Here is a 14,465-nt window from a genome sequence, read left to right as displayed (position 1 = left end):
ACATCTCTAGATTCCCTCTTGTGGGAACTGCAGTCCCACCAGCTTTAAACTAAATGGGCACTGACACCATTAACCAAGTTAAAAGCAAGCCCAAAGGGAACTTCTGGACGTAATTCCACACCCCCCCCCCCAAGTAATCCCCGCTTTGAAAAATGCAGGTTAGAAAGTTTGGTTAGTTTTATGAGCCAAAGGTTGCCAGCCCATTGCATTAGCGAGTCTGGTGATTAACGGGTTGGGAAAGGTGGCCACGTGCCAGCATACCAAACCGATTAGCTCAGTCAACTGAGCTGAGGCCCTCTGCGGACAAGCCCAGCTCTCCAAAAGGATAAAAGGCAGAGGGGACTCCTGATCCAAACTCCCAAAGATTTCTACTCATCTGCCACCTCACCTCATTATCTGCTCTCGCCACCAGTGAACGATTGCACAGAAGTCAGTTGGCATTAGGTCAGGAGGACTCACTAAGAGTTTCAGTACTGCTTCTGCCGCTATGCCTGTTAACCGAAGCACCTTCAGCTCCATGTCCATGTCTCGCAGCAGTGGTGGAGGCATGGGACGGATCAGCGGTGGTTTTGGCAGCAGGAGCCTTCACAATCTAGGGGCAAGCAAGAGGATTTTCATGAGTGGAGGGTACTGTTCTGCTAGACCAGGATACAGTTATGGGTCAGGTCATGGTGGGTTGGCATACAGAGTTGGTGAAGCTGGGTTTGGGTTCGGAGGAGGATGTGGCCCTGGAGGTATTCAAGAGGTCACAGTCAACCAACACCTCTTGGTACCTCTTAACTTGGAGATTGACCCCAACATGCAGAGACTGCGGCAGGAGGAGAAGGACCAGATCAAATCCCTCAACAACAAATTTGCCTCCTTCATCGACAAGGTAAGACACGTTCCATTTCATCCAGCCTGGCAAGTTTGTCATTGCCTGTAGAGTAGGATCAGGATTGCTCTCAACATCACAAATTTACTTCTAAGTCCTTAATGCACAGAGTTAAGGATTTTGTTCAGCTTGTTACCTCCATATCCAGACTGTCTATACAGCTCATTTTGTCAGAGCTCTATAGACAGTCTGGATATGGTGCAAATTATTTGTCCAGGTTTTTTTGCAGTTGAATATTGCTCCTGGTTTCCAGATCTTCCCACCAATGATCTTCTGATGACATGCCCATCTAAAGCCCACTTTAAATTACATAAAACGAAACCAAAAAACCTCTCATATTAAAACCCCCATCTCATGAAAAGTGAGGCAGGTTTTGAGTTGATGAACCCAAATGATTTAAATTGTTCTGATGGGTTTCAGGTGCGGTTCCTGGAGCAACAAAATAAAGTACTGGACACCAAATGGAGCCTCTTGAAAGACCAAAAAATTGTGAAAAATAACCTCGAACCTATGTTTGACGCATACATCAGCAACATGAGGAGACAACTCGAGGCTCTAGGAGGGGATAGGCTGCGGCTCAGCTCAGAGCTGAAGGCTATGCAGGATGCTGTTGAAGACCTCAAGATCAGGTAAGCAACATAAGCACAGAAAGAAACCTGTCCAGTTTTTCTTCACTCTATCTTCTTCCTGGATGAGTTAAAAGACGCAAGGCAAGCCCAAAACCATGAGACCTCAGAAAGTACTAAGATGACTTGACTCCCCTCATTTTAGCTGCTGTATAAATGTCAGCAGCAGCACTCTACCCGTTGCAAGACATACGCAATTTTTTTGTGGGGACAGATGAACTTTTTAAATGTTGCAAAAGGCTCAGATGGTCAGACATTCACCCGAGTTCGGGAGCAGGTTCTCAAAAGCTTAGTCTGTCCAGAGCTTAAGCTTTCCAAACGGTTTCAGCTCCCATGTAGTCATTTTAATACAGACCAGGATGAAACTTGAATCTTAACAAGACTATTGAGCACTCTGAACACCCACATTTCTTACTGATATGGGTTCTTGTCAGGAGAGAAAAACTGCCTAAAAAGAAGGATTAATTTTAAGTGTGTGCTTAAGTGTTTTTCTTTTTTTTTAATTTTTTTTTTTAAATTATTATAATGTCCCTTAATATCAATGTATTGGATAGTTTTAGCACTTCTGAAAGTCAAGAACTTTCTACCCCATGGAAAGTCACTGAAATCTTGGGCGAGGGTTTCAGCTCAGCTCATTAACTCTTCAGGCTGTTAGGAGGAGGTGTTCCCTCTCTCATCCACTCTTTGCACTTTGGAAAAACATCTATCAAGCGTTAGTACCTGCTACCATGCCCACGAGGGATACACTGCTTAATGGACGTGAATAAGTAAGGAGCTTAAATTGTCAATCTGGAACCAGAAAAACGAGAGAAGAGAGCTGGGTGCAGGCTGCAATTCAAAACAAGGACACGCGCATTCTGGCAAAAACCCTCTGCTCTCCCTTTCTTTGGAGATCATGTGTCTGACATTTTCTGCCACCTTTACCAACAGTGCCTCTAGCCCAAAAGTAGCATCACAACAGAAACGACTGCCTTGGGGTAGAGAAATCATCATCCACGGTCTACTTTGAGACTTCTTTTTTACGGTTCTCTGTGCCTTCAGAAAAGAAACGTTTAACAGAGGAAAAAATCTGTCCTGTGTCAGTTTGGCCATGTAAGACCTCAGGGTCTGCTACAAATCAGCCATCCGGACTTCCTTAATTCATTTTAGGATGGGACAAATGACATTCCCGAGAGAAATATCTTTCTCCATCAGCTACAGAAGAAACCCCAAAGAAAAGAGCTTAGCCAAAATAGCCAAGTTCCAGGTAGCTGACTTGAGATCAGTCCCAGCTGTAAGCGCAATACTGCTATTGATTAACTGGGTCAGAGAGTGTCCTCCTTCTGTTCTTGTCACAGGTTCATGGTGAAAGCAATTTTAAATTTTGAAAAGCAATGTCTAACATTAGCACAGTCTGGAGCAGCAAAGCAGCAACAGGGATTGTTCAGCTGAGAAAAGACCCTTGGGTGCTCCATGACTTCAGACAAGAAATCCTTTGACAACCAAAGGTCACATCATAGAAGAGGTTCAGACTTTAATACTCTGCCTGCATCTGACATAAGGCGGCAAATATTCCTTCTGGCTCCAGGTCAGGGAATCTTTGGGCAAGAGCTCAATTACATCATACACATTGCTGGGCAGGGACCATCATCCTGCATTGTGGCAACAATGCCTACACCTACCAAAAGGACATCATTGCTTCTGTCCCCATTTCCTAGGAATTTGTTCTTCTTACATTTATTTATTTTAAACTCTGTGGATCCCAAAGTATTCTTCCTAATGCTTTGCTCTTCTGAGTCAAATACTAAACCATACGGCAATTAGAAATTAGACATATGCCAAATTAGTATTCCTCTTCTACGTGGCTAAGAGCTTAGAGACCCACAAATCTATAAACAGGCTAGGACTTTGCTTAATGGAAAAGACTTTAAGGGCTGGATATTCCTGATGTGAAGAAATCTTTCCCCATGAAAGGACCATGAAAGGCTAACGTTTTATTAGCTGCACGGACTCCTTCCTTTGAACTCCTGTCTTTCATCTCCCCCACTTAATCATTTCATTTGAGCTGGGCATCAGGCCATGGCTATTGCTGGTTTTCATCCTTTCCCAAGAGTGGGACTGCACGCTGCTGCTGATCTAGACCTTGGCTTTCCTTGCCCACACCATCGTCCTCCCTCCTCCCTGGCCATCCCCAGCCCTCCTGAAGCCACCGCGGGAGCTGGCGTCGGAGATCCCGGCTCTTCTGACTAACCCAGGTGTGGCAGCGATGAGCTCAGCTACGGCTCCACCCAGCCCTCCTGGCCTGAGAAAATTTACAGAGTACAAGGCTCTCATTCACAGCGAAAATTTCTGTGAGGATAAAACGTGCCTTTAATGAAGGCCTGCAGCTTTTCTAGATGGCCTCCTCCCACCACCTAGCCCAAGGGTGCTGTCTTTCTATCATAATCGGTGAGATATATATCTCTAATGCTACGTATAATATATGCACTGACATAGCAAGGACATAGTATTGTCAGGTAGCTATTTTTGTTGTTTCCTCCAAAGATCTATGCATCAGTGGTAAATGCCCCTGGGAACAGACTCTTCAGTCTCTCCACGAGCACCCTACAATGAATGCGCGGAGGAAGGATTTCCATATGCCCGTGGTGGACGGGGTGGGTTGCAGTACGGAAGCTGTAAAGGGATGCTCATCTCCCCTTCCCAACAGGTATGAAGAGGAGATCAACAAGCGCACGACTGCAGAGAATGACTTTGTTTTGCTCAAGAAGGTGAGGCACCAACAACAAAGAAGGGACAGACTTTTTAAAGGCAAAACGCATTTGAATGCAAATAACCCTTTTTATCCGGCAGTGCCAAGCTGGGCAAAGCACTTAGCAAATGTGTAGTCATCCCTCCTTGAAGCAGAAACACCCAATTGTGCCAGTGTGTCAGTCCTTGGCAATAGCTCATTCTTGTTTCAGGCCCCTCATCCAAAATTCAGGTGAGTCCTGGTCCCCCAGGTACCAAATCAGATCTGGGTTATCCATACCTTGTAGTCACTCCACTAGATGCTGCGCCACTTCTGCAGCCTTTCTGTATCCAATCCCACCCTCCACAGCCCTCCCTGGTCCCACCTGCAGGAGACACAATAAGAAACTTCCATTATTTCAAGCATTGTCCAAAATATCTGTCTGTGCACTGGCAAAAAAGGGAAATTCAGTGGCTTTTGACATGTCAAAAATTGCTTAGATCTATGCACATCATCCCTCCCTCCTCCCAAAAAAAGGTGGAGGGAAGAAACCAATTCACTCTTGGCTCTGTTTAAAGGCACAGAGGTCAAGACAGTCTTCAGTTCTGGTTTGTCTCCAAAGGTCCTTATTAAATGACAACTGGTCTTTGTACAAGGATGCAGATACGCAAGGTTTGGTTCACTACCTCTGTTGTCACGGTTCCAGGATGCGGATGCTGCCTACGTGAACAAGGTGGACCTGGCGACCAAGGTGGATGCACTGACAGATGAGATTAACTTCCTGAGAGCCCTCTACGAAGCAGTAAGAATCTTCCAAATTGCCCAGTTCTGCTATTTTCCTCCTTTCCTGGTACCAACAGGATCGAACCAGCCTGAGAGAGCTGTTCAGAGCTGCAGATCCCCTCCATTCCTACCCTTCTACCACACATCATCTCCGGGACAAGCACAACAGTGCAGCATTTGGGACTGAGAATGAATTTGTTTGACTTACAGGAGCTGTCTCAGATGCAGTCACAGATCTCCGACACGTCCGTGGTCCTATCCATGGACAACAACCGAAACCTGGACCTGAACAGCATCATTGCAGAGGTCAAAGCACAGTACGAAGACATCGCTAACCGGAGCCGGGCAGAGGCCGAGTCCTGGTACCAGAGCAAGGTGAGGATCTGAAAATTAACCAGGTGAGCTAGGAAAAATTTTGTTTAGCATTTCCCAAAGGCTATTTTATACTGGAGAGCGCAAGCAGAGAGGACAGGGGAGCAGGGTATAAAATCAAGTCAATTTGGATAGGATTTAATTTATTCTTGGACATGTGAAAATGCCATTTTGACAACGAGAGATAGAGGAGCATAAGGAGATAGAGGGAGGAAGGAAATATGCTAAAGCTCATGAGGAAGAGCTTGGATTGAGTACAGAAAGAGACAGAAGACCCAGTCAAGAGAGGATCAGAGCAGGGTCAATCTCTACCAATGAGTTCAAGCTCCTGCCCAGATCTGACTGTGCCCTGGTGTCTCATCTCCCTGCCCATCTCAGTATGAGGAGCTGCAGCTCATGGCTGGCCGGCACGGGGACGACCTCCACAACACCAAGATGGAGATCTCAGAGATGAACCGCATGATCCAGCGGCTCCACTCGGAAATTGATAGTGTAAAGAAACAGGTATGGTTCACAGGACCCCTCCAAACATGGGGGCACCTCCATCTCCACTAACTTGCTGTACCCTTGCAAGGATGCCTGGAAATCAGGGTCCAAACCCACTGAGCAGTCACCAGACCTATTTCCACTTCTTGCAGTGCACCAGTTTGCAGACGGCCATTGCAGATGCTGAGCACCGTGGGGAGATGGCCGTCAAGGATGCCAGGGCAAAACTGGCTGACCTGGAAGATGCCCTGCAGAAAGCCAAGGCAGACCTGGCCCGGCAGCTCCGTGAGTACCAGGAGCTCATGAACGTCAAGCTGGCCCTGGACATCGAGATCGCGACCTACAGGAAGCTGCTGGAGGGCGAGGAGAACAGGTGGGTGGCTCCCCCTGCAAACCAAATAATGTCCAAACCCATAGAGATGTTTTCACATTTGCCTTGCAACACGAGAGGAAAGGGCCACAAAAACTTGCAGAGAAAACACACCCCTATCCTATGCAGTTACAGGTGTTATTTCAATTTCTGTCAGATGCTCATCATCAGACCTTAACACCCCAGACCATTCTGTTATCCAGTGTCCCTGGTGCCAAACTGTTGATTGAAATTGTCCTAAATAACAAGCCCTTCCTTCTCTGTCCTCTCTTTTTTTCCAGGCTGGCTGGAGAAGGTGTTGGTGCAGTGAATATTTGTAAGTAATCTGGCTCCCAAGCAATAGATTGAATATTTATTGAGTTATTCCTTAAATGTACCTGGAACTGAGGATAAGACAATGAAAACGAGCTATGCAGCCAGTAGTTACCAGCACAAAAATGGAGTATATACTTAGGGTTTTGCAGCACTCTGTGGGACTGGGGAGGCTAAAGAGCCTGATACATCTTTTCTCTGACCAGCTCTGAACTTGAAAGGTTTTGCACATTGAGACTGTCCCTAGGAGACTCAGATGTCTAAGGCCAGCTCTGCTACAGGATAGGAGGAAAAGCCAGAGAATAAGATGTGTGAAATACAGGCAGTGGTAGACTGTCCAAGAAAAACCATGAATGTGTGAAACTAAAAGCTGAAATTCCTTCGTACTATTCCAAACAAACTAACCCTCTGCCCATGGTTTCCCATCACAGCCGTGGTCTCATCCGGGAGCAGCTACGGAGGTGGGAACACACTGGGGCTGGGGTCAGGCTTCAGCAACAGGCTCAGCATGGGGGGAAGCGGTGCCAGCTCCAGCCACAGGAGCTGCCTGGCTGGGGGATTCAGCTCTGGCATGGGAAGCAGCTCAAGCATGAGGTTTGTATCAAAAAGCACCAGCAAGAAGAGCTATCGGAGCTAAGTCATGGTAGCACCCAGCTCATCCGGAGCAGAAGAAGTTGAGCACCACCTCCTGCTGCCAGCACAAAGCCTGTTAACACCATCCAAAGAGCCACGCTTATCACTTTCCCATTAGGGGAAAGCATATTCCCAGCGCTACTTACTGGCTTGAGAGAGATGCCTCTCCAAGGCCAATTAATTCCTCTCCATAAAGCCTCACCCAGCTGACCAGAAGCCCAGCGCTGCTTGTCAATGAGTAATCAGCCTTCCCATTAATGGGTGCCATCGTTAGAGCTCAGCTTGCAGCTTCCTAGGGCTCCCTTTTGCTCCAGTGCCCTGGTGCAAATCCAGAGTAGAGGCAGGACTTGGATTTATACCAGTGTACATGAAAGCAGAACGTGTCCCTTCACCCGCTTATGACAGAGAGCAGGAGGTGCGTTGAGACCACAGTCTCTAGTGCTCTCTCCTAATCAACCTGCTCCCCACTGCTGGGCTTGCTCTCCCCAAAGGCTTAAAGAATTGAAAACAAAGCGTCTTTCAATAGAGAGGCAGTTGCTCTGTTTCCCGATTCCTCTTGCATTGCTGTCTTTTCACTCCACAGCTCTCTAGCTCTACCTACATCCAAAAATGCAGTCTTCACTTTCCATAGGTGAAAGGGGTTGGCTCTCTATAATGTCTAATTCCTCACCCACCCAGTACATAGAATTTAAGCCAAAAGATGACACAACCTACAGGTTGCTAGACCTTGTCTCAGCAGCAAACCATCCTCCTTTCCACCGGCCAGAGTGAGCTTACAGCAGAGGCAGGGGTTAAAAATACAGGAAAAACAAAAAGGAGGAACAGCCGGCTTTGGTAACACATTTTACACAACCTGGAAAAAAAAAAAATCTCTGTTTTAGTGTCTTTGTTCTTAGCTTTTTTTTTTTTCTTCTCTTTTTATGGAAGAGGGAGGGAGGCAAAGAGGAGGGTTGGAGCACTATGTACCAAAATGTAACCAGTTCATTTCCTCTCATCTTCTGCTCCCGTTGAACTGTATGAGTTTTATGAAATTTCTTTAATAAACTGCAATCAAATTTATCATGAGCAATGTGGGTTTTCTGTGCCATTACAAAATTCACCTAAAAGTGTAGTTTTAGAATAAAGTTTAGAAGATTTGCCATAGGCACTTGCTGTCATTCAGAGCCTTCCCATATCCTCCTCCTCCCTATCTCAGTCTCGGAGAGGAGTGGGGAACATTAAGTGTATCGGAGACAGGGGTCACAGAGCGGCAATACCCAAGCACTTTGGGAGGTTTTCCAAGTTGCACAGCCAACAGAGCCAAGACCAGAAGGTGGGGCTGCTTCCACCTGGCCATAAACACCTACATCCGAGCCAGTCAAAGGACAGAAACAGACACTTCTGGGTCAGACGATTCATTCCCCAGTAACACCTCTCTCCCTCCGTGGGACCAAAAGCGCTCTAGGCGCTTGGCTGAAGATGTCTGCACTGCAGGAGCACTCCAAAAGGTGTTCTGAAGTCAGGAAAGATGGATCCCACACATCAGAGCTAAACTTCTGGAAAGGCTGGTTCCAGACCTGCAGCTTGTGCAGGGAAAACAGGAGGGATTTATCTCCATCCCCTCTCTGGAGCAGCCAACAAAGCTGTCAGGCCAGGTGCTAAACAAGGATGCGATCCCCAGGCAGTGTGATGCTCCCGAGCTAAGGTTTCTGTTGTGTCAGCAGATCGAAGCTGGGCTGGCTCAGACAAGCTGGCAGTACTGAGCTCTGCTCAGGTCTGTAATTAAAAACCCAGGAGAGAGAAAGTGAGAAAAGAAGCCAACATGACTTCTTCCATTTCACGGAAGATGCCAACTATCACATGTAGCAGTTGTTCTCCAGCATCCAGGGCCCAATCATGAAAGATGCTGAGCTCTCTGAACTCCTTTTAGGCTGAGTTCCAAAAAGTGCTTAGCACATACAACTCCCACGCAGCTGTACCCTAAAACGTTGCACGGCTAAATGAGGAAGGCCAGCTTCTAAGCTTGCATGCATGAACGTCTCTCTGATCCTCTTCATGGAGCAGAACATGTTCTCAGGCCGTGGCAAATGCCAAGAAAATCACATGAAAGCAAATGCACCTTTAGAAAAGGCTGAGATTTTCAGGGCTAAGCCCTCAGTGTTATCCCACTGAAGGCAAACGAATTAAGAGGGTTCCCACCCATGGCAGACAGCCCTTTCAATATTTCAGCAAAGATGGAACTGAAAATCACCTATTTAATTTTCTAGGAAAGACTTATCTGCCTTTCCTGCATCTCTGTCACTCTGAACCTTTGCTGAAAAATATATACATATATATAGTCCAAACTTACATTCACAGGGGTTTGCCAAGTTTGAAGTTGTCGTGGTTTAATCTCAGTCGGCAATTAAGCACCACGCAGCCGCTTGCTCACTCCCCCCCACCCGGTGGGATGGGGGAGAGAATTGGAAGAGCACAAGTAAGAAAAAACTCGTGGGTTGAGATAAAAACAGTTTAATAATTGAAATAAAATGATAATAATAATATGATAATAATAATAATAATACACAAAGCAAGTGATGCACAGTACAATTGCTCACCACCCGCCGACCGATGCCCAGCCAGTCCCCGAGCAGCGGCCCCCCCGGACAGCTTTCCCCCAGTTTATGTACTGAGCATGACGTCCCATGGTATGGAATGTCCCTTTGGCCAGTTTGGCTGTGCCCCCTCCCAGCTTCTTGTGCACCTCCAGCCTTCTCAGTCAGTAGAGCATGGGAAGCTGAAAAGTCCTTGGCTGGTGTAAGCATTACCTAGCAACAACTAAAACATCGGTGCGTTATCAACTTTGTTCTCATCCTAAATCCAAAACACTGTACCAGCTACTAGGAAGAAAATTAACTCTATCCCTGCCGAAACCAGGACAGAAGTCCAGTTCTTGGAGCAACAGAACAAGGTGCTGGAGACCACACGGGGATTTCCACAGGAACAAAGGTGTTACAGGAGCAACATCGAGGCAACGTTTGAAACTTACACTGGCAAGCTGAAGAGGCAGCTGCATGTTCTGGGAAGCGACAGAGCCAAGCTGGAAACAGAACTGAGCACCATGCAGGGTATCATGGAAGATTACAAGAAAAAGTTTAAAAAAGATACACGCTCCAAAACTAGGGCTAGAACTGATCTCATCTAATTTTTGGATGGCAAAGGCTGCACAAGATGCAAGATCTCCTCCAGATGTACATGTGTATGGCTTGCATCAGCAGTTTGTTTCCATGCTGAGGTTGAGCATTTGGAGGTGGTAGAGGAAGATTAGATTCATATTCTTGCTTAAGCTGAATAACGAGGAGCAAAGTGATCTTTTTTCTTCTCCTTGCAGGTGTGAAGAGGAAACTCAGTGGCAAACACGCGCAGAGAATGAGTTTGTTATGCTCAAAAAGGTAAGAGCATTTCAAACCAATTCAAACACTTATTCCGGGCTTTTAGCATGAACAGCAGCCAATATTGCTGGAAAGAGAGGGTGAGACTGCCTCTCACTCTCCAGAGACTCTAGAGGGACCTAAAGGCCAGCTTTTGGGAAGATTTAATTAAAAGAGTTGAATCCCACCTTAAGTGAGTCAGTTTTAGCTGAGTTTGTTCATTTGGGATGTTTGTACACCCCAACTGGTCAAAACCTTTCCTTCTCTTCTCTGTGTCTAGTGATTTTTTTGTCTTCTGCCTAAGAGGATAAGAGTATGAAACAATTTAATAACATGGTAAAATTTATGTCCTTGAAAAGAGCAGCCCTAAAAGTTTGTAATCTCATCACTTGCTGGCATTAAGCAGTTTGCTCTTTCATTTCATAAACCTCGATGTGCTTCAGGATGCAAATTGGGCCTATGTGAACAAAGCTGAGCTGGAAGCCAAAGTGGAGTCCCTCATACAAGTGATCAACTGCCTGAGGAGCCTGTGTGAAGTGGTAATGGCTCTTCCTTTTCCGCTCCCTTTTCCTCCACTCCATGCCTCTTTAGGGGGCCCGTGGAGTCAGGCTCCCACAACCCATCGCTTAAGTTCATGGAGATTTTTGGTGTTTCACGTGTACATCAGTTGATTGCTCCGGATTTCAAAGGTGTTACTCTTGCACTACACAGGCGAGATCCTAAGAAATCTGTTGCAACTTGATGGTAAAGGTAGGATCCAGAGTGATTAAACCAGAAAATCCCTCTTTGGGTTTTCTGCAGTGAGCCTGAAGTCGTGGTATGTTGAGCACGCTGCATCTCCTTGTCTCCACACCACGGAGATCTGCAGGGAAAGCACCTCTGGTGCAGACGACTGATAATCTTACTGTCGCCCCTAGGAAATCACTCAGGTCCAAGCACCCATTTCGGGCACCTCTGTTATTGTGTAAATGGACAACAGCTGAGGCCTGGACATGGATGACATAATCACCGATGTCAAAGCTCAATATGACGACATTGCCAAAAAAAGTCAGGCTGATGCAGAAACCTGGTACTACAGCAAGGTGAGTCATAATGACACCCAAAAAAGTATTTATGCCCCACAACGGCTAAGGGCCCCGCTTCTTCAGATTTCCTAATTTGGGTCGAACAGACTTTTTAAAGGTCTGTTTTCTTAGCCAGCTGTTGTGTTTCCCCTATGTGTGATACATCCTCTGTTAATGCCTTCACACACAGAGCTGCTACTGTGTAAATGAGTCATTCTGTCCCCCAGTGTCAAAGGTTTTTGCCTTAAAGCTCAAGATCCGGGACTGCGGACCCAGAATCACATAGTAGGTTTAATTACTGACTCATCTCCTCACTCTGGTATTTATTTTCATTGCATTTTTCTCTCTCCTCAGTATGAGGAACTGAGAGAAACCGCTGGCAAACACGACGACAGCTTGCGTAATACAAAGAATGAAATTGTGGAGTTGAATCGGGTGATTCAGAGACTGACTGGAGAACACCAAAGCCCAGGTAAGGATGACTCAGGGGCAATAATGTGTCAATTGCCATTTGCAGGTTGTGGCTTTCCAAAACTCCTCCGCTAGAGCAAGGGAGCAATAAAGCCAGTTTTGGTGACATACATGTCAGCAGCTCAACTCTAAGACTTGCAGGTATCCAGAGTACAGAGTAAAAGGGTCTATTATGACTAATAACTGAACTACCGTCAGTAGAGACCTGCAGTGAGAAGACAACACATACACCAAAGTCTCAGCTAGGCAGAGAGAAGCATCCTAGAGTTAAAGGTTTGTCTATAGAATCTGAAAATATAATAAAGTGCAGGTGGATGAATACACAGACAGGCAGATTCAACAGCTCTGAACTATTCAAAACATGTGCAAATAAGTGGCAGTAATGAAAATCTCCTATCTGCAGAGATGCAAACTGGAAGGAGACATTGCTGAAGCTGAGGAGCACAGGGAAGTGGTTGTCAAGGATGCAAAGTGCAAACTCTCCGAGCTGGAGAAGGCAAAACAGGACATGGCCCGTGAGTACCAGGAGCTCATGAACGTCAAGCTGGCCCTGGACACTGAGATCATGACCTACAGGAAGCTGCTGGATGGAAAGGAGAGCAGGTGGGTGCTTGTACAACCCTGTAAGGAAGAAATAGTAACACATCTAACCCCACAAGCACCTTTCACAGTCTGTCTGATGAGCCATCACCTCTGTAATTGCAGCAAATCCCACTGAGACCTGAAGTCCTAGGTGGTGACACTTTCCAAAGCACTTTCCAGCATTTATGAACCCAAACACCTTACAAAGTCAAAAGCTCCTAATGCACTCTGGCACTTAGGTTTTCCCCCCAAATGGAAGACCTTGCACGAATAAAGTTGTTGTCTTGTGTAGCCTCAGGTCTTATCAAGCCAAAGGCTCAGTCACAGTCGTGCCTGACCACCTTTGCCACCCCAGCCGAAATGACTGGGTACCTGTTCACATGTGGGCTAATTGAGGGGACAGAGGGAAAGCTCTTGGCCAGGATTTGCTCACACTAACACACACAGAGCCAAAGCAAACCCCTTTCCCTGCTCGGGCATGACACCAGACTCAGGAAAACCTCCTCACAGGCGTGAGCTGAGCAGTGGAGTCATGGTAGGTCCAAAGCACCTGCCTGGCCTGATGGCAGCTTCCCACATCCTCAAACCTCCCAATTATTAGCCAGTTATAGGGACACACATTAAATATGGACTTTGGTTTTTACACATCTCCATTTTCCCCATCCCCCTAAGGCTGTGCATAGACAGTGGCTGCCCTGTGAATATTTTTAAGTACCAGACAAATCCCCATTCCTACTAGTCCCCCAGGATCTACTCTGTAGGATGGAAATCCTGAGCTGAAATGTTTTCTTTGCAGCTGTGTGCCAATCCCCAGGAAGAATCACATGCAATACTGACCCATACTTTGTGGCAGCTACTCTTCCAGCAGCAGATCCCTATTCAGAAGCAGAGGTCTAGTGACCGGAGGAGGTGTCTGTGGCAAAAGCATCATCACCGGCTCTGGAGACATCTGTGCTCCTTGTACCACCACGGGAGGATACAGTGTTGTGAGCAGGAAGAGCTCCAATGTCAAACTCGTGTCCTCTACAGCCTCCTACAGGACAAATTACTAAAAAAACCCCAAGCACTGAAAGGAGGGTCCTTACTCCACCAGTTCATAGCAGCAGCAGCCTGCTAGCAGCACACGCAGAAAACACAAGGGGGATTTTAAAGCTTCCAGTCCAGTCTGCGTTGCTTATTCCCTGCAACATTCACTACTGTTATGAAACTTGCTCTTTTCATTACTTTATGCTGTAGTTTTAGAAATAGGCTCTTCCCAAAGTTTGCCTGTTCCTCCTGGGTTGCGTAGGTCTAGCAAAGCCTGCGCAACAATGCTATTTTAACTAGGCAGCGAACAGTTAGCACAGCTTATGTATTAAGGAACCACTTACCTGTGTTAAAAACACTAAGCAATGTAAGTTTCTGCTCCTCCAGTGTACGGACATGATTGCAATGAAAAGTTAAAAACCAAAGGGAGCAGAGGAGTCTTACCTAGAACATCCAATTCCTCTATGATGCTTGTTGTTTGCCTTTATCTTGTTTTTTCTCTATTTCTCCCCAATAAACTGACACAGCAAATCTGAGATCACATGATATAGCTCCTCTTTTTGGAGTTACAAAACACACATTAACGAGACATTTAAAAAAAAAAAAAGAAACCCAAACTCAAAACAAAAGAAACCCAAACTCAAATCAAGGCCGAGGCCATCTCTCATTAGAATCCCCAGGGGATCCACTGGCTTTTGGAAAATGTGGGGTACAGAGCTGCGCCATGGGAACAGGGAGGGAGATGAGGAGATCGGGTCACAGCACGTCTC

At 46.3% G+C, this 14,465-nt stretch overlaps 1 protein-coding gene and 1 pseudogene across 1 annotated transcript; both read left to right on the top strand.

Annotated features, from left to right (window-relative positions):
• Window positions 1-402: 402 nt before the first annotated feature.
• LOC143171479 (keratin, type II cytoskeletal 75-like) lies at window positions 403-8,113 on the top strand. Its single transcript, XM_076360488.1, has 9 exons — window positions 403-874; window positions 1,295-1,503; window positions 4,187-4,247; window positions 4,914-5,009; window positions 5,201-5,365; window positions 5,741-5,866; window positions 6,001-6,221; window positions 6,500-6,534; window positions 6,962-8,113. The coding sequence occupies exons 1-9, from the start codon at window positions 488-490 to the stop codon at window positions 7,165-7,167; spliced, it is 1,506 nt and encodes a 501-aa protein (XP_076216603.1). The 5' UTR covers window positions 403-487; the 3' UTR covers window positions 7,168-8,113.
• Window positions 8,114-8,964: 851 nt separating this feature from the next.
• LOC143171347 (keratin, type II cytoskeletal cochleal-like) lies at window positions 8,965-12,805 on the top strand (annotated as a pseudogene).
• The last annotated feature ends 1,660 nt before the right edge of the window (window positions 12,806-14,465 follow it).

This window comes from Aptenodytes patagonicus, chromosome 27, assembly GCF_965638725.1.
Source record: "Aptenodytes patagonicus chromosome 27, bAptPat1.pri.cur, whole genome shotgun sequence".
Classification (NCBI taxonomy): domain Eukaryota; kingdom Metazoa; phylum Chordata; class Aves; order Sphenisciformes; family Spheniscidae; genus Aptenodytes; species Aptenodytes patagonicus.
The sequence above is the reverse complement of the archived record's forward strand: the minus strand, read 5'-3'. Positions and strand labels throughout refer to the sequence as shown.